The 20,888-nt window shown below is 42.3% G+C and overlaps 1 protein-coding gene across 1 annotated transcript in view; it reads right to left on the bottom strand.

The window, feature by feature from the left end:
• Nucleotides 1-9: 9 nt before the first annotated feature.
• RAD54B (RAD54 homolog B) overlaps nucleotides 10-20,888 on the bottom strand; it is a 250,288-nt gene continuing 229,409 nt past the window's right edge. The window contains exon 15 of the mRNA XM_088799052.1: nucleotides 10-109. Within this exon, the coding sequence (XP_088655178.1) occupies nucleotides 78-109 (32 nt within the window). The 3' untranslated portion in view covers nucleotides 10-77. The remainder of the gene's footprint in view (nucleotides 110-20,888) is intronic.

Here is a 20,888-nt window from a genome sequence, read left to right as displayed (position 1 = left end):
GCTGTACCCTGACGTCAGCGCCTCCGCTGGGACAGACGGTTCTGCAGCAAACGCCGAGTTGCGGCCACTTCACTAAATCAGTTCTTCGAAGTCATGTGATCCCTCTCCACTTTTAAAAAACAACGACACTTTAGTCCCGGGCTCATTTATTTTATTCTATTTTATTTTTACTAGGTGAACGCAGGGAGATGGAAAAATACACTTCATCGTGCTTCCCAGCAAAGCACTTGCGAGCTGTCGGGATAAAGGATGGGGGAAGAGGCAAGTTGAGTTGCTAGCCCAGCTTTGACAAAAAATAGGGATCGTCCAGCGCGCAAAGGCTTTAGCCTCTAGAATGGGGCTGCAGCAACCTTGAGTGGCTAGGGGTTGTGCTCGCCGCATCTTCCGCACGGAAAACAGCCGCTCTGTCACCTTCTCTTCGGATGAGGGAGAGAAAAGAGCCCTGCACTACTTTCCCTTCTCTGACATGGACCCAGAGAGAGGTGAGGAAAGCGGACAAGGGCTTCGAAAAGGGCAGTTTTGAAAAATAACTTAATTAGGTTCCACCAGATTGTGCTCAATGTTGCCGGCCCTCCTGCGTTGGGCCAGGACGCTGAGGCCCCTCAAGCAGAGGATTTAATCAGCATCACAATCAGCAACGTCTCTGTGCCAGGTTTCTTGGGATGGCTGGGCCTGGGCCTAGAGCCAATCAATGCCTGTCAGCCATGGGGAGGAGCCCTGAGCCAGACACTAGGGCCCATATCTTCTGAGAGATTCCTATGAATAAAGGGCACAGAATAATAACAATAATAATAATAATAACTACCATTTACTAAGTACCTCTCAGTACCTATACTCAATAAGTACTGTTAGGCCTTTGCAGTTCCTCAGTCCTTACCACAGTTCTGCAAGGTATTTATTGCTACCCCCATTCTATAGAGAAAAGTAACACTCAGCCACAAAGCTTGCCCAAGGTCACACAGCTCGTATAAGTGGCACAGTCAAGATTCAAAACCTGGTTTGCCTGATTCTTTGTACTGCACCACTAGCTGAAGGGTTTCAGTGAGCACTTTCTGGGTACATGGGCATTTCCCAGATGCTGTGTTTGGAGATGACACTGGCCTTTCCAACACTTAAATCCTCTTTTCCAACTAGCTTCATTTCCAGGTTGGCTAGTGGCTCTAAGAAACAGCCAAAGGCACCAGCGTCTATTTGAGTGGCTGGAGACTGCTGTGAATAGAGTCCATTCTCAGTTATCCTGAAGGCAGTTATCTGCTTTGGAGATTATCCAAGTTGTAGCTGCTGAGACCTACAGGCCCCAAGTTGGCAAAGGTGGAATCCACCGACTCTAGAGCTCCCTTAGTTCCAGGGCCCTGGCCCCAACCTCCTACTTATTTTATATCTAAGGAAGCTGATACCCAGAGGAATGACTACCACTGAGTTAGTAGATGGCAGAGCTGGAACTAGAACCTGGGTATCAAAACTTCCTGGATGGTGCCCTTCACTTCGATCAAGTTTTCCTTCTGGCCAGGAAGGGATGGCTACAGATGTGCAAAAAGCAGAAGAGTGGGGGAGTGAGGAAAGAAAGAAAGAGAGATCATCCAAGAGTATATTGCTGACTCCATGCTAAAAACAGATGTAAAGTAACTTGTGAGATACCTGCATTTCAGAATTATCCATGCTTTTTCCATGCTGAGCCTCCTACTCTGCCAACTGATCTCAACAGAAACATTATGTGGGTAAAAATTAAGAATCAGAGTTTATAAGCATATTATATAGCCTCTCAATTCTACTTTTGTCCATTGATAAAAACCTAAATCTTCACACTAATAACCTAATTTTATTGCTTGTTGTAGTCAATATACACTATGAACTAGTTTTCATTGGTGTATGTGAGGCAAAGAAAACAAATTCTAAAATTGGGGAGCATAAAGTCCACTATTGATTCTGAGTACAGCTATGTTGAGTTTGAATAAAAGAATCTGCCTTCTTAAATTTTCTGTCCCATTAGAAGCCAAGTGAGAAAACAACAACTTAGAGTTTCAACAGTTAAATTTGAGCAAATATTTAGAAAATCACAGTTATACCTCAAAAAAAGCATATTTGAGAGCCAAATCTTATCCAGCTGAGTCCCAGATCCCTGGTCCAGGATTCCAGCTCATTGGGACCAATCTAAGGCTTTGGAGCTGGAGGGGAAAAAAGTAGAATCAGGGCATTTGGACACGTGGTGAGTTCTGAAAAGGAAAAAATGGCAGAATATTATAGTGTTTTGTTCTATGAATTATTCTCTCCATATTCCCTCTGCCAGCATTGGAAGGCTTCCTCGGTTTCGATCTACTATGTTTCCCCGAAAATAAGACCTAACTGGAAAATAAGCCCTAGCATGATTTTTCAGGATGACATCCCCTGAACATAAGCCCTAATGGTGTCCTTTGGAGCAAAAATTAATATAAGACCCGATCTTATTTTTGGGGAAACACAGTAACATGGCTAGGAGACAGAACTCAAAACAAAAATAACATTTAGTGAACTCTATGCATGCCTTGTCCCAGTTAGTCCTCATCATCACTGTCCTTACCCATGTTTCAGCAATGAAGATGCCAAAGAATGAGGTGAAATAACTTGTCCAAGTTCATGGAACTAGTAAGTAGCAGAGCGATGCTCTCTGGGGCCAGTCTTAACCACTGTTCTATTTTGAGTAGGGGATACACTTCAACCCCATTCCCATGCTAGCCCCACCTCAGCCTACTCTCTTTTTAACGCCCCTCAAAAGAGAAGGAGTTTTGATTTGATTGAGAAAATTCTCCAGGGAATGACAGTTTTGAAGTTCCTTTTATGCATTAGAAGCAAAGGAAGAGACGTAGGACCGTTACCCGTCACATGAAATCCGTTGGTGGTAGATTAAGGGGGTGGGAGAAAACAAAGGGGAAATTTCTGGGATTGGATAAAAAGCAAAATGGAGCGACACCTACTTCTTCTACATTGGTGGGTACAGGATAGTTGATAATCAACATTTACAGCACACAGAAATGGTATATGGGGAACAAGATAACAATGAGGAGTTCTGTGTTCTTGGGCCTGCAGTTGTGACTTCGAGAGGTCTGGAAAGAAAATTATTCTGACATTTCAAAGATGTGTTGTCCTAGATGCATAAGAACAGTGCACAGGGCTGACTTCAAGTAAAGATTGACCTTTGCTAAGAAGCTATAAGCCTGGAACGTGACTACCCACCATAACCTGCCCAGTTAGGAATTTATGATTTAACTATCCTGTGAGGGTAATTTTTGGTCACTGAGCTTGTCAGGCCTGCCATGTGGCCCCCTGAACTTGTCAGGCTTATTTCATAGCCCCTTTTCCATTCATAAATTCAAAAATGGGTGAGAGAGAAAGGAAAGAGGTAGGGAAGGAGGAGGAGAATCTTTGACCAGGACTGTAGGTTAGGGTATCAGAGACTCATAGAACCATAGTATAATATTACTTTGAATCTCATCCCTTGAAAACTCTTGGCCCAGGATCTATACATCTGTAATACTATCATAAAAGCAATAGAATCACTCACGTATCTTCAATTTACCATACTTCCTCATCCATACTGTAGACTCGCACAACCAAGGTCATACCCATGCCACCAAATCAAATCTACTCAGTGGTAAAGGTGATACCATTTACGTGTCCTCTCTTTTCCACCAACAAAGAGGTAGATTATAGACTGGGCATTGAAGAGGCAGTAAAATAAATGTTGTAGAAAATTGTTTTTAAATGTTTTGCATTTTGAAGCCCTTTAGGCAAGGCATGCTCTCCAATTTCCCACAGTCCTCACTACTCCCTAATATATTATACTCCAGCCAGCCTCTCTTCATTTAGATTATCTACCTCGCCCCAAGGATATTTGATTTTGTAAGCCTGTAAGGTATGAAAAAAAATGTAGGGTATTTAGCATCATAAAAGCCAGTTCAAAACTAGGCATTTCCTCTTCCTAGCAACATGATGCTGGGGATGTCACCAAAGCCCAGAGACCTTGGCTTCTGTTGTTCTGAAGACTAAGAACTACTGAGTGTGGAAGTGCTTTGATAACCACAGAGCACTGTGTCAATGCGAGTGACTATGATTATGATGCAGGAGCCAAGGATTGGAGCTTGGCCACCTGCGCTCAGTTTTGCTGCCTGTTAAAGCTCAAGTTAAATTAATCCAGTAGAATTCAGGACACATGAAGCAGAGGGCGGGAAGTGTATTCATATTGCTGTTACTGTACTAAGAAAAACTAATTGGCAAGGAGAGTGGTATGGTTAAGTTCTTTGTAAAAAAACAAGGAGCTGGGGTCAAATCCCCAGCACACGGAATAGGTCCTCCACCAGCCACAAAAGTGCTGGGGAGGAGTTAGGTGGGAAGCAACGTGCAAAGTGTTTGAGCACAAAAAGTACCACCCACCCTCTCTGGGAAATCTAAAGAAGGAAAGAATTATGATATGAAAAATCATTGCTTTACAGAAGGGGGAGAAAAGCTACGATTACAAAATCAAGAGAGCCTTGATTAAGAGAAAATAAAGATGGAAGAAAAGATGGCTAAGAATAACCCCTCAGTATCCAGAGGCCTAGGGGATCCAGATGGACACTCCTGCCATCTGCAGCCTCCTTCAGGCCAGCTGCAGTTTCTCATTAGACTCCTGCTGAGCAGATTTAATTTTCCATTGAAAAATATTCTTAGCTGTCACCCTTCCTCCATTCCATTAGCCCAGCCTGCTACAGGCCTTTATGGCTCCTTCTAAAATCCTGCAAGGGAAGTGCAGAAGAGCCAAATATATCTCAAAAGGCCTAGGGGATCCTCCTGAAGAAAGCAAATATTCTCTGCCCAGGTTAAGCAGTCCTTCATTCATTAAGCAACAATAACTAATGAGCCTCTCCCTTATGCCAGGACCTGTTTTAAGGGCTAGGGATAAGGTACTTATACTCATGGAACATATGTTCTAGTAGGAGAAATAAACAATGTATCACTATATTCATTCATTCATTCATTCACTCATTCTCTATCTGAGCATGCCACTCTTTAGCCTCAGTTTTCTCATCTGTAAAAAGGGAATGATAATACTGGAGAGGATATGCAAAGCAAGGGTCAAGTACATACCCATTCAGAAATCTAACAATGCCAAAGTTGCAGAAGTCTAATAATGCCAAGGTTGGTGACAGTGTAAAGAAGAGAGGTTCTCATGTACCATGGTAGGAGTGTAAGTTGGTATGGTTACTTTGGAGATGAACTAACATTATCTAAAATGTACATATTCTTCATGATCCAGCAATTCCAGTTCTAAATGTGCATCTTTTGTACTGCACAAGGAGATGGACACAAGGCTGTGCATCAAAGCACTGTTCGTAATAGCAAAAACAGCAACCACCTAACGATCATCAAGGAATAACACATTATGGATATTTATATAATGAAATATTATACAGCAGTGAAAATGAGTGAAGTAGATCTACACAGATAAATATCCAGACAATAGTGACTTGAAAAAGTAAATTGTAGGACAGCTACAGGGTCATAATTTATATATTTTTAAACCCCGCACTAATATTATATATATATATATATATATATATATATATATATATATATATATATATATTTAATAAAAGTATAAGAACATGGATGAGAAAAATATGCACCAACTTCAGAATAGAGATTCCCCTTGAGAAAGAAGATTGTGAGTGTTAGATGGACAGCTAACTCCTCGAAAACAGCCAAGAAGCCAGTAGACAGTTGCATAAGATCAAAGTGCTTAGCAAAAATATCTGTCAACCTGTACTTTTATGTTCAGCTAAACTGCTGTTCAGCACGTGAGCTAAACAAATATTTATGGAGCATTTGTTATTACTAAGCAATATCCTAAGCCCTAGAAACACAGAGTTATTTACAACCAGGTTCCTGTCCTCAAGGAACATAAAGTCTGCCGTTCTTTTCCCCAGAAACTACCAAATCCATGAGAAGACCATCCAAGAACTGCATTATAAACTTCAGTCCAATGTATATTTGGTTTCCCAGCCAATGCAACATTTTCCCTGGGATCCTTTCCTTTAACAACAGAAAAATCAATAAGACTATTTAACCCAGGAGTCAAAACCAGCCTAAGGCTAAGGCTTTGATTTAGCCAATTATAGTGACATAAGAATTCTTCAGTGATAAACCTAGAGTGTCCAAAAGAATGAACAGTTGGATTGAGGACATAACAGTTAATACCTTTCATCCATGGTTATAAGTATTCCTGTTTGCCTGCTTTGTTTGCTTAATCTCATGTCTTCCCAATTTCCTAGGCCTTATTTAAACAACTGGATGGTTTCTTCAACATTTAAAAGGCAGCAAGACTTTTTGGCATTTGGTAGCATGCATTTAACTCACTCCTGCAATGATATCATCCAGATTTTTTTTTAAAAAGAAAAATGAATCAAGCACTTAATTCGTGAAAAGTTGTAAGTCTAAGTTACTGTTAGTTTTAAAAGATTCCTTCATAATCAATTTAAAATCTGGCAAAAATATTTGACTAACAAATACATGCTGTGTTCTCTATATAAGCCAGGTATAATTTTTAACCTAAAATGGTACGTTTATTGGAGGTGGTGAAGCTCACAGATGGAATAGAGACAACAGTAGCTAGCACATGTACTAAGCATAGACATGCAATGTCTAACTTAGTCCTTACAACAACTTTATGAAGTAGGGACCATTATTCTTCCCACTTTTCATATATGGAAACTGAGATTATGGGAAAGCTCAAAATGGGCATATTCAGTCTGTCTAACTCTCATCTGGCCCATGTGATGAGATTCTTCACAGCACCTAAGGACAGATGCTGGCACTGTTTCGCACCCTCTCAGGAAGCAGGAAGTAAGTGAACAGAACTGGACAATGTTACATTAGTGGGTGAAGAGGGGACAGGGAGAGGTCAGTCTCCTTCACACTGGGAGCTGCATGAAGGCAGGGAGTACATCAAATCCATCTCTGTATCCCAGCTCCTAGGAGTTAGCCTGGCACACAGTGGGGACTCGATGTATCTGTTGAACAATAATTGAACAAATAAACAATAAGCACCACCACCTTATCCAGTCAGTTATTTAAAACTCCCTGATTATGTCATTGCACAGTGACTCTGGCCCACCATGCCTCTATCTACGGGCCTGAATACAATGGTCCTCCATCCAGGACAATGGAGCGGAGTGATCCACAACCATGTGCTGGGCCTTCAGTGTGTGCAAGGACACAGGTAAGATGCTGTGCAGGGTACAAGGCCACACACTTAAGGAGCTCAGAACCCAGACAAAGAGGAAGACACACAGCGAGACCTGATATAGAAGGTGATGAGAGACTATGATAAATGTGCACATGAGAATCAGACAGGGGCACTAGACCACACAGTCTCCTTTGCTGAAGGAGAGCCTTCCCTTCCCCTCCTGCATGCCTGCCTGGGTCCAGACTGCACAATATCCTAATTGTAATCTCTGTCCCTAGGGAAGAACAACACTGGGAAGCACCTCTGCCTTGGTCTCCTCCCCACACACATTCCTTCCAATGTAGAAGGCATGACCCTCTTGATCAATGAGATCAGGGAAGAAACTAAGCCTGTGAAGTCAGGCCTCTTTACTTCTTTCTCACTAGGGTCAGGCTGCCTGTGGGATGGCTGGCTTCTTTTCCTCTTGCTGTTTTTCAAGCAGCACACAACTGTGGTGGGGAGAGGCTGTAAACAGTGTGGCAGTCACTGCACATGACCTCCTGGCCGCTCTTCCTCCCCTCTTCCCTTGACCAGAGGTCTGTTCTGGTAGTGGATGGAGGACCCCTGGTAATAAAGGATGAAGTAGTATAAGTTGGGTAAGGTAAGCTTACCCCCTTTGCCAGGGATTGGTCTAAATATGTGCATGTGATCCTGTTCTGGCCAATGAAATGTAAAGGAATGTCTGTTTGAAAGCTCCTGGGAAAGAATTTCCTCCCCAATAAAAAGAAAGACCTCTTTGTCATCCTGTACTTCCTTCCTCCTGAGAATACAGGTATGAGGATAGCTCCAACCTGGAGCAGAAACTGCTACTTTAAGACCTCAATTAATGGGCAGATGATGAAAAGGAAGAGCCTGGGTCTTTAATGACATGGTTGAGCTACAGAAGAATCCTGGAGTCACCCTCCTCCAAACTTTTTTATCAGGCAATAAGCTACCACTAGTTAAGTTTTCTATTAATTATAGCCCAAACGAACTGATAGACTGGTGAGTTTAATTCTGTAAGGAAAGTTAAGAGAAAAAGTGAATTTAGCAGACCACATCATATGCTCCAATCCAGCAAAATCAGCTCTTTTGATCTCCATTTATCTGTCTCCTAAATCTATATTTCAATGGATTTAGAACTTTAGAAGAGGTTGAGGTTTATTACTCCCTCAAACCCCAACTTATATGAAGGTGGAAATTATATCTGATTTATTTACCACTGCACAGCCAGTGTTGAGCATGGTGCCAGGTTTATAGTTGGCATTTAATAATTACTTTGGATGATTGAATAAATAATGAGATTACTTCCAGCTGGAGTGATTGAGAAAGAATTCATAGTAGTAATATTTAAGATAAGCCTTTAAATGTAATGATACTCATAACATGATCAAGAAGAGTATCAACTAACATTTATTGAAATTTTTCCATGTTTCAGGCTCTGCAAATGTGGATTACCTCTTTTATTCCTCAACACTACCTTATGAGGTAGTACTATCATAATCACCGTTTTATAGATGAAGAAACTGAAACATAGAAAGTTTAACTAGCCCAAGGTCCCACAGCTAGAAAGTAATAAAGATTTTAATTCCAACTTCTGATTCCAGAGAACATGGACTTAATTCAGTAGGCCACAAGGAGCCATCAGTTCAACAAACAGATGTGAAAAACCTATTACATGCCAGGGTCTAGGAATGCAAGGTATATAAGAGACAGTCCCTGTACAAGATGGTTGGGAAGAAATACTGAGGAGTTAATAATATTAATAGCTGTGCTTTATTTTGCTAAGTGATTTACATATATCATCTCATTTAATTTTCTCAAGAACTCTATCTCACTGTTAATATTATCCCCATTTACAGATTAGGAAATTGAGGCATAGAGATATTAAGTAACTTGCCCAGGATCACACAGCCCAGATGGAGCTATAAATTATAGCCAAGCAACTTGACTTCAGAGCCACAGCCCTCATATCCAAAACCATTCCAATGGCATGACAGACACTGTCATAGAGTGTGTGTGCAGACCACTGGGGCAACAAGAGGGGCGTGATGAACTATGCTTGCTTGGATTGGAGAACACTTCACTGAGGAAACTTCAGTCTGAATTTTGAAGTATGGAGAGAAATTGGCATACACATGGTGGCATGTGTATGTGTTCACATGCATGTTCTGTGCACATGCACACATCACCGCATGGACAGGGGGCAGGAAATAGGAAGCATTCTGTTACCGGTCCAAAGTCTGTATGCCCAATGCTTCAAAATGCCAAAACTCAAAACATCAGAGTTTGGAATAAGAAAAGGTTTCTTGATTCTTGATCAAGAAGGCGCCAGCCAAGAAGATGGGAGACCTAATCTTCAAACCCATCTTAAGAAAGTACAGAATTCAAGCTTCTTTTATGTCAAGGGAAGGGGAAACCGGAGGGGCAAGAGATGACTGATGACCTCAGACATCTGGGGTCCAGGAAGATTGTGCTTAGCCTGTTGACTCTAGTTGATGTGAGTTCAGTCACAGTCACAAGTTTCCTGCAAATCTTTGACAAACAATCATTATTTTTGTACACACTTCCCTTATCTCCTTGGGAGAGGTATTTTCTGGTAAGGAGCTGTTTTTCTAAAACTCAAGCCATAAGCAAAATGTCTTTAAGCAGGACTAAGCAGGAACTATTAACTTGAAGGCCATGGGAACCAAGCAGGTTTGAATGAGATGGAGTCAGAGAAGCTGAGTATTTCACTCTGTTACAATTCCAGTTTTTAAAAAAATAGCTAATGCAAAGGCATATGGGAATTTGGGAGACTAAAAGCCATTTGAGGAAGCTGGAGAACATGGAAAGTGTGGGAGTGATGAAAGGTAGAGCCAGAAAGGTAGCCAAGGGGTCTTCTGTGAATTCTGAACCAGTGCTCTGTTTAGTCCTACCTCATGAACTAAAAGTTCCAGCAGGAGCTCAGGTGATGGGAGGGAGAAGAAACCTCTCGAAGTACAGAAGCAAACAAGAAGCCAGCTGTGTTCGCCTCAGAGCTAAATGGGCATGGGAGCCATGACAGTCTCTCACACATCCACATTTTCCCATAAGGGGTGAGAGGCATCCACAATTTTTATGAGGGAACAGATCCATAAAATGGAGCTAAGAGGCTCACAAGGCCCACTGGATATGCTCCCAGAGGAAGAGGAGAGGCCTGGGATCCACCAGGACCAGCTAGACCACCCATAGCACCTCCAGCTAGAGCAGGCAGAGGTTTCCTGCCTTCACACCCACCTTCTTTTCACTTCCACTTTCTCCTCCCCAATCCTTTCTTCACTCCTCTTCACTTCTTTGTCTTTGCTCTACATTATTTTTCTGAGCATCCAATGCACAGCATATATGATTGGTGCTCAGCCAAGGAATTCTCATCTATACCCAACATGAAACATCATGGATTGGAAACATGTTTTTGTCCATTAAAACTTATATGAAAACTATAACCATTCCTCTGACGAGTAAAATAAGTATAAGCCTCCAAGAAATTGTGACGTCATGTCCACTGGGGAATTCAGTAGGAGTGATGCATAACCCAGTGGCAACTGAGCTTCCTCTCTCTTATTTTCTACCTCGTGGCTTCTGCTTACCTATAGTTACTATTGCTTCTACTTACTGCCTATCTCCATGCCTCTTGGCTTCAGTGCCACTTTACTGCCTGCACCTGTCTGAGTGAATGGCATTCACTTGCCCAAAAAGTAGAGTGGATTGAATATTAACTGACTTGTACCTCTCTTTCAGTCAGTCATTAATCCATCAGTTAGTCAATCTCTGGTCATCAACAGTGGCCAGGGTGACAGGGTTACAGAACAGAAACTAAGAATAAAGAATTATTTGCCTCTACTTTTCCCGGCAAACAGCAGTTTTCCTGGCAGTTTTCCTCCAAAGACACCATGAGTTTCTAGCACTCAGACCATAAAAGACCTATTCTGTCTCCAAATACTCTCTGGACATGAAATGAGCTGCTTAGGAATCTCTATGAGCATTTTTAATTTTCAAACAATTACTAGTTTAGCATTTCTTATATTTTTACTAAAATTACTAATGTACTATTCAGTGTAATATTGTACCCTCAATTGGTACTTTAATATTATTATACTATTCAATTACCAACTTCTGAGAATCTTAAAGTAAAATAGGGCAATCAGTTGACAGATTAAATGAAAATACTCCTCACATATCACAAAATCATTAAGACTGCTACATAACTTCTTGGTGACTAAAGTCTTACGATCTTGGTGGTAAGACTGTGATCCTTCTTGCAAAATCCTCTGTAAATTGTTTATTTAAACAAGATAAGCAGTATATTCTTTCTCTTGCCGGGCACTGAGAAATATAAATTAATTAATATTAAATGTTACAATGTCTCAATTCTTGCCATGATTCAGGGGATAATGTAACACACAAACATGAAGTAAGAGAAAACAGTATGTCACTGAGAACAAAACAATATATACCACTGAGAACCAATGGGAGTTTTAGAAACAGACAGACACATCATGTTACACAAGACATGTAGGATCTTACAAAGGATCCTAAATATTTTGATCTCCTAAATACAAGCCCAACTTCTAATTCATTTATGGCCTGAAGCATCCAGTCACTGGTAAACACCACCCTATACCAAAGAAGTTGATCCCCTGCCATTAGGAAGTTCTCTTACCCACGATAGAGACAAGCTAACTCTTGACGCACCAAACCAGATCAGGCTTGTCACTGGAGAAAACTCCATGAGGATATAATGAGTTTGATCTGATTGATAACCACAGAAGGGCAATCTCTTTTACATGCCACTCAAGAAAGATTTCCTTTGGGGGCTCATTTGCGTCCCTGAGATGTAAAACTCTATTTTAAATGGTAGAAGACCACAAAAGCATGATCCAACTTCATATACTCTTTCCATAAGGAGGAAATTTGGTCAGAATCACTCTCATGCTCAGGCCCAGATGAGGAACTCTAAAAAGCCAGGCTCAGAAGTCAGGAGAAGTAACCTGTCCCAGAACTATATCCCTGCTTCTTGCAACGAACCCAAATTCAGTTTAGATAGTCCCTCCTTGTCACAGGTTCCTCCCTCCCATCTTGTGGTATAAAACAGCTTTTGTCAAGTAGGAGTCCAATATAAACCCAATGGTAATTTCCCTTGATACACTGGATCTAAATTAAGTAAATTCTTATTAGTAAAATCCAAAAGTAGCACCTGATATCCAGAAAATCTTGACTAAAAAAGCAAAATAGAATACGTAAATGTAAGAAACCCAGTGAATTGAAAACCCTAAATATAAAATTCCTAGGTAAATCTTTTAGGATTAAAAAGCCATGGCAATATACTCATTAGACAGTGAGCTCCCCACTAGCAGTTATATACATTGTGTTGTAATAAACCACCCCAAAACTTAAAATAACTATAATTTATTAGCTCATGATACAACGGGTCATCAGTTTGGGCTAGATTTAGATGGGTAGTTCTTTCTTGGTCTCATCTGGACTTACTCAGGTGACAATTATTTGCTGGCAATTTAGCAAAGATTGTATGATCCAAAATTACCTCATTCATACGACTGGAAGTTAGTACTGGCTCTCAGCTGAGCTTCTCTCTCTCTCCATATAATCTCTCTTTACCAAGGCAGCTGGCCTTAGCTACTTCCCATAGCAGCAGTAAAATTCCAAGAAAGCAAGACTGGAGACTGCAAGACCTGGAACTCCCATAGCTGAGAACTCCCACAAATGTCTCCCTTGTCACATTCTATTGGGCAAAGTGAGTCACCAGGTCAGCCCACATTCAAGATGGTAGAAAATCTACCATTTCTGTTCATGGAATAGGACACAGAAATGAGAGGGATTTGCAGTCATTTATTTCAGTCTATACAAGCAGTAACACATCTTAATGAGCTCTATTGTCTCTAGTACCTAGTATAAGGTTTGGCATACATAGAAGATATTTCAAGTCTGTTGTTAAATGAATGCACAAGACTGGAAATATAGTCAATCAGTTGCCAACTAGCTGAAAGGAATTTCAAAATTAAATTAAATTTAAAAAATTAAAGTACTTTTTAAAACTATGGTACTAACATTTTGATCAATTCTACTCTTATGACACTATATTTCTCTTTTTTAAAACTTCTTTTGGCATGGAAACTATTTTATCCAAATAACTAAGCTTGAATGAAGCTGATTTTGACATCTCCTTGAAAAATTATGCTAGTTCTCTACACTAGCTTCTAGTATCATCAAAATAATATAGGCCAGGGCCGCCCCAGTGGCTCAGGTGGTTAGAGCTCCATGCTCCTAACTTCGAAGGCTGCCGGTTCAATTCCCACATGGGCCAGTGGGCTCTTAACCACGAGGTTGCCAGTTCAACTCCTCGAGTCCCGCAAGGAATGGTGGGCTCCGCCCCCTGCAACTAAGGTTGAACATGGCACCTTGAGCTGAGCTGCCTCCCACAGGGCTCAGTTGGTTGGAGTGCATCCTCTCAACGACAAGGTTGCCAGTTTGACTCCCACAAGGGATGGTGGGCTGTGCCCCCTGCAACTAGCAATAGCAACTGGACCTGGAGCTGAGCTGCCCCCACCATAACTAAGACTGAAAGGACAACAACTTGAACCTGAATAGCATCCTCTGCAACTAAGATTGAAAGGCCAACAACTTGACTTGGAAAAAAAAATAAGTCCTGGAAGTACACACTATTCCCCAATAAAGTCCTGTTCCCCTTCCCCAGTAAAATCTTAAAAAAATAAAAAATTAAAATAATAACAATAATAATATAGGCCATTCTAGATATAATTGTATAAACAGCTTATAAATATAACTCTGATGTTTTGCTCCACAACTTCTGGAAGCCAACAGAATCACAATCCATTACCACAAAGAATGCAGGCTTACTTGTAGCTCATTATAAACAAACTGGGGCCCATTTCACAGAGTATGCTTAAGAAGGGAACCCAGAAATACCCTCCTTTTAAATTCTTCCTTCCTTTTCCATCCACATGCCCTTCCCTTTTCATGAAAGGTAACATATGTTTGCAGTTGAGTACTTTTGTTAGCCTCTTTCCAACATCTAGAATTTTGGGGACTCTATGCTAGGTGTTTTACAGAACTCAACATCCTTCTTTCATTTCATTCTGTCCCTTTCAGTTCAAGCTGGCAGTGTTTCTGCTGGTATAAAATTATCAAAAACCTTGTGAGTCTGTTGTATATGTCAGAGGGATTCACACTATTAGGCCTTTGGTAGATAATCCCATTTCTGGTTTTGCTTTCACTGAAATGACTAAGTGACAATCCTTAATGTAAGCTTTCTCTATGCTTTCTGGTTTGATTGAGAGGATTCTATGAGCCACACTCTTCTAAACACCTTTTGTATGACTAAACACTCTTATCTTTTGAGGTATTAGCAAAATGTTGTACACCCTCAGCCTTTTCTTTAGAGCATGGTTTTCTAAAAATAAATCAATTTTTGTATCTTTTGCAATCTGGATAGGCTGAAAGGTTCCCAAAACATCAAGTATTGGGTCTTTTTTATTTAACCATTATCTCTCTCCTCTTGCATTTTACTATAAGCAGCAAAAAGAAATGAGGCAACACCGTCAATACTTTGCATGCAAATCTCATCCATAATTTACAAGCTCAGCTTTCTACATAAATGCAAGTCAAAATTCTGATAACTTCTCTGCCACTATATAACAAGGATCCACTTTCATCGTTTCCAATAACATGTTCCTCATTTCCTACAAAGTCTTCACCAGAACTGTCTTTGAAGACCAGATTTCTATTTAATAGTCTGTTTACAACCATTTAGGTATTCTCTAAGATGATTCTTCAGAGCCCTCACTAATGAAGACTTTAATGTCCATATTTCTACCAACAGTTTGTACCATCTTTCCTGTGCTGAGCCTTCCCCCAACGCCGATGGACAAATCTGAATCTGAGTTTGTCTGAAGGACTCATCTCACTCCACCCCAGGGACTCCCTGGAACCCCACCCCACCCAACTCACCCAAGGCCCAAGGCACTTTCTCAGTGAACAGCCAGTCTTGTCTGCATTGCACTAATTCTTGGACAAATATTGGGATATGTGGGCTGCAACTGACTTGGTTTGTTCTGAGACTTTTGCTGAGTAGCTCCAAGCTCAGCACTGGCAGCAAATCACAATGTAGAGAAATCTGGTGAACACAACTTGTCCCCCCATGGTGACTCTCTGAGACCTACCTCACCCAACTCGTGTACTGCAGGAGGTTATATCAGTGGCTGAACCTTAAGAGAACCGGCAGGTAGCAGCGGGCCTCAGGGTGTCCAGGCTGTTTGCAGAGCTACCGCAGTCCTGGTACTGGTGGCAGCCATCCTCAGTTTGCAGCACGGCCTCTCCCACATGCCTCCAGGTTTAGTATAGGCAGAGAACAACTAGGGATCACATTGTAGCTCCATTCAGGTAGCCTCCAGCTGGTCACAGGCAATAGCTGACCTGGTTCTGCATCAGAGCCCCTCCCAAAAGACCCCAGAATCAACATATTGGAGGTTGGCTTCAGACCTCAACAGAGCACCATTCAATTAGCCCCACAAGTGGCACACCAAAAGGGTGGTCTCAACAGGCACTAAATCTCACTGGGGTGAATCCCATTCAGTGGGATAAGCCCTCCAAAAAGTAAGCCCTCCACAGTAGCTGTGGACGTGGCCGAACCAGACAGCCAGTCAGCCTGGGGGTTAATCCCACCAACTAATGTACCAATAGCAATCAAGGCTCAATTGTAATAGGGAGGCACACACAATCCACACAAAGGACACTCCTGAATCACCAGGAGCAGGTGACCAAGAAGACAGTGACTCTGGGCCCCACAGAGCACCTACTACATGAGGCCACCCAGTTAATACTGGGAGACCTAACAGATCTACTTAATACATAAAAACAAACAAAGAGAGGCAGCCAAAATGAGGGAACAAAAAAACATGTCCCAATAAAAGAATAGGAGAAAATTCCAGAAAAATAACTAAATAAGAGAGGTCCAAGATGTCAGAATAGGTAAATACTATGCCTACTGCACCTCAGGAGCACAACAAAATTACAAATAAGTTAGAAAAATTAACCTCAAGAATCATCTAAACACCCTGAACAGAACCCCTATAACTAAGGATATAAAGAAGAGGCCACATCGAGAATGGGTAGGAGGGGCAGAGACATGAAATGGGCTGATGCCAAACCCAGAGATAATGGATAAACACCAGGAAGGACACCTCAGTGGCAGAGTTCCCTCCTGAAGAGGAAGGGTCCCCCCTCCCCGGCCCAAACCAGGCTCCCCAACCCAAGTTTCCTGTGTCAGGAAGAGGAGTTCCCATAGCATCTGGCTGTGAAAATCAGTAGGGACTCTGTCTGTCTGTCCCAGTGGGGCAGAAGGTGGCTGGAAACCCAAACACACTCTTGTAGAGCCAGCTCTTACTCGCAGGCAATCACCTGGTCTCTGGTGGAAGGGTGGCAGCTCGGGAGGCCCAGGGACAGACGGGGATGGACTGAATTGTGTGGATTTGCTATGGGAGCTGGAGGGACAGGAGCCATTGTTGTTCCTGTATGGAACCTGACACATGTGTGGCTAACAGGAATGTGCCATCTCTGCAGGGCGAACTATGGGACCACATAGGTGTGGTGGAATCTACATGTGTGCCCTGCTTTGGTGACACCCTGGGTTGCCCCCCTTCACACACCTGGTGCTACATCACCCAGGAAACTCTTGGTTGCTGGGCTGCTGGCCCTGCCCCACAGGCTGCAGATTAAAGCAGGCAGAGGGCCTATGGTGCCCTGGGAAAAATTTGCTGGAGGGCTGTAACCCAAGACCTGCACTGCAACATCTATTGGGCAGCTCTCAGGAACCTGTTGGCCTGAGACGGGCAGTGGGGAGGCTGGGATGGGCAGTCGGTAGCCAGAGTGTTCTCAGGGCATTTTTGCACAATGGTCACAGGCCCAGCACCAGTATGGAATCTGAGAGTGCATTGACTTTGTAGAAATCACTGACCAAACCACTTAGCTCCCTGGAAACACACTCTGCCCACCTAGAGCTGCATTGTCAGGGCTACTCTGGGTGCCTGGGTGGCTGGTGCCACCCCACAAGCCACGGAAGTATTTTACAGAAGCAAATAATATGCAACAGCGTGGGGAGATTTTAGTGATGTACAGTGACCCAAAAACTGCACCACAGCCACTTGGGGGTAGCTCTCAGGAATTTGGAAGCCTGAGGCAGTGGCTGGCTGCAGTGCTCTTGGGGCGCTGTGCAAGGTGGTCACAGGTTGGGCACTAACATAAGAAATAAAGTTGCATTAATATTGTAAAAACCACCAGTCACATCTTGTGACTCCATCCAACCCAGCTAATGGTACATCACCGAAGGTACTCTCAACACTGGGTCAAACAGCCTGGACTGTGCACCTAAGGAGGTTCTTTCAATGGCTAGGCTTTATGGGCAGCTGGCAGGTGGCAATAGACCTAGGGGGCCCTGAGTCTTTTGCTAAGCTGCCTCAGCCCACTACTGGTTGCAGCCAGCCTCAGTGCACAGTGAGGCCACCCCACATGCCTCCAGGTCCAACACAGGCAGAAGCCAACCACATATAGCTTTGAGGTTCCTACCAGGTAGTTGTGAGACTGTAACAGACAAGACTAAAATTACACTGCACAGGAGCCCTGCCCAAGAGACACCAGAAAAACACACCCAGAAGCCACCTTCAGAACACAGAACACAACAGAGCACCACTACCTGGTTAGCCCCACAATGGCACATCCAAAGGGGGCATCTCAATAGGCACAAGAGTCCACAAAGGAAAAGCCTTCTCAGAAGGGTCAGCCCTCACAGAGCAGCTCATACACTGTGGATGCAGCTAGTCTTCACAGTTAGTCAGCCTAGGAGTCAATCCCACCCACAAACGTGCCAAAATGAATCAAGGCTCGCTACAACAGAAGAACACACAAAACACACAAGGGACATGTCTGGAACACATGCACAGGAAATTAGGGAGATTGCACAATTTGACTACACAGGATACATACTACCTAAGGCTACCCAGCAAAAACTGAGAAACATAGGAGATCTACCTAACATAGAAGCCAACACAGAGTGGGAACCAGAATGAGGAAACAAAAAAACATTTCCCAAATAAAAGAAGAGAAGAAACCTCCAGAAATAGAACTAAATGAAATGGAGGCAACCAACCTACCAGAAACAGAATTTAAAACGCTGATTATTAGAATGCTTAAAAAACTTAGTGAGAATTTCCACAAAGAGATAGCAAGCATAAAGAAGGACATAGAAACCATGGAAAAAACCTAGTTAGAAATAAAGAATATAATAACTAAAATGAAGAATACACTTAAAGGAATCACCAGCAGATTAGATGAAACAGAGGACCAGATCAGCGATTTGGAAGACAAGGTAGCAGAATGCACCCAATTGGAAAAACAAAAACAATAAAAAACAATAAACATAGTTTAAGGGACCAGTGAGACAACATCAAGTGCAACAACATTGGCATCATAAAAATACCGGAAGGAGAAGAGAGGGAGCAAGGGATAGAAAACCTATTTGAAGAAATAATGACTGAAAATTTCCCTAACCTGGTGAAAGAAATTGATATACAAGTCCAGGTAATAATGAGAATCCCACACAAGATGAATCCTAACAGGCCTACACCAAAACACATCAAAGTTAGAGGGCAAAGGTTAAAGACAAAGAAAGAATCCTAAAAGCATCAAGAGAAAGAAAACTAGTTACTCAGAAGGGAGCTCCCATAAGTCTGTCAGATAATTTTTTTAAGGAAACTTTGAAGGCCAGAGGGGAGTGGCAGGAAATATTCAGAGTACAGACAAACGAGGGCTTACAAACAAAAATGCTCTACCCAGCAAGGCTATTATTTAAAACTGAACAAGAGAGATTACGTCATCAAAATGGTGGCATGAGGTGAGCCTCTGGAAATCTCCCCTGGAATTTACAACAAATAGAAAAACTATAACTCCACAAATGACTCCCTGCACAGCAGACAGGCAAGACGAAGAGGCCCATTACTGAATTCACCTAAGGTGGGGGAATAACACGAGCAAGGGAGGAGGGAAGGGAAAAGTGCAGAGACGGAGCCACGGGGGCTCAGGACACAGACCTAGCTCAGTGCTCCGAATACACTGCATCCCAGGACTACCGCAGCTGTGGGAGAGGGAAAGAGTCCGACTGCTAGGGCTCCGTTTATGGCCCACAGGGCTGAGGGGGCAGCATATAACAATGCTGAATCCAACGCTCACAGCAGAGACCTCAGAGCAAAGACGGAGGGAAGAAGGCTGAAAACGGTGGTTTAAGCGCTCACTGCCGAGCAGAGAACGGAAGCCTTAGGCACTGAGACTAGCTGACCCTCCCCACCCTCCCAGAACTCCCCCGGCCCCCACCGGCCCAGTGCTAGAAGTGGAACAGTAGCGGTGTCAGATAAAAAGAACAGAATATTTGCAGTTCTGACAACTGTGGTCCACAGACACAGATTCGCAGCCCAACTAGTTTCAGCAAAGGAGAGGGAGGTGTGGAAGCAGGACCAGCTGTGGTGGTGGTCGCTGCAATTGCTCTGGGCCACCTCTCACAACTCAACCCATCCTTTACCCCACGTATCTGGACAGATCCCAAATATTCAAACTATTGAAAGAGAGAAATTATAAGCCAAGAATAATACACCGAGCAAAGATATCCTTTAGATATAAAGGAAGAATAAAGACCTTTCCAGTCAGACAGAAGCTGAGGGAATTTTCTAATACACGACCTGCACTACAAGAAATACTAAAGGAGGCTACTTGACCACCATCAACAGGGACAATTTGTGGCAACCAAAACATAAAAATGGGGAGAGTAAAGGCATGAACCGGAATATGGGAATGGAGAAAGTAAGCTTCCAGAGGAAAATTGAATACTCTAAATATCAAACTTTCTTTTACATGAACTTAAGGATCACCACTCAAAAAATATCCAGAACTGAAATATATGCTGTAATAAAAGAAGAAGCTGAGGGAAATATCATAGAATATCACAACAAAGAAATAATAGACAATAACAAAAAGGATAAGAAACAATGGAGACACAGCCTTACCAGAAAACTAAAGATAGAATGACAGGAAATCCTCACATATCAATAATCACCCTAAATGTAAATGGACTGAACTCACCCATAAAGGGGCACAGAGTAGCAGATTGGAACATAAGACTAAATCGAACCATAGGCTGTCTCCAAGAGACACATCTCAGCTACAAGGACAAGCATAGACTCAAAGTGAAAGGGTGGAAATTGACACTCCAAGCAAATGGTATCCAGAGAAAATCAGGTGTAGCCATACTGATATCAAATGAAACAGACTTCAAGGTGAAAAAGGTAACAAGAGACAAAGATAGACATTTCACAATGGTAAAGGGGACTATACAACAAGAAGATATAACAGTCATCAATATTTATGCCCCCAATCAGGGAGCACCAAAATACACCAAGCAACTACTAACAGAACTAAAGGGAGAAATTGACCAAAACACAATTATACTAGGGAACTTAAATACATCATTGACAGCTATGGATAGATCATCCAAACAGAAAATAAACAATGAAATAGCAGCCCTAAATGACACATTAGATGAAATTGACATAATTAACATATATAGAGCACT

This window comes from Rhinolophus sinicus, chromosome 6 (genome assembly GCF_057876585.1).
Source record: "Rhinolophus sinicus isolate RSI-liver-muscle chromosome 6, RSI-T2T, whole genome shotgun sequence".
Lineage (NCBI taxonomy): Eukaryota > Metazoa > Chordata > Mammalia > Chiroptera > Rhinolophidae > Rhinolophus > Rhinolophus sinicus.
The sequence above is the reverse complement of the archived record's forward strand: the minus strand, read 5'-3'. Positions and strand labels throughout refer to the sequence as shown.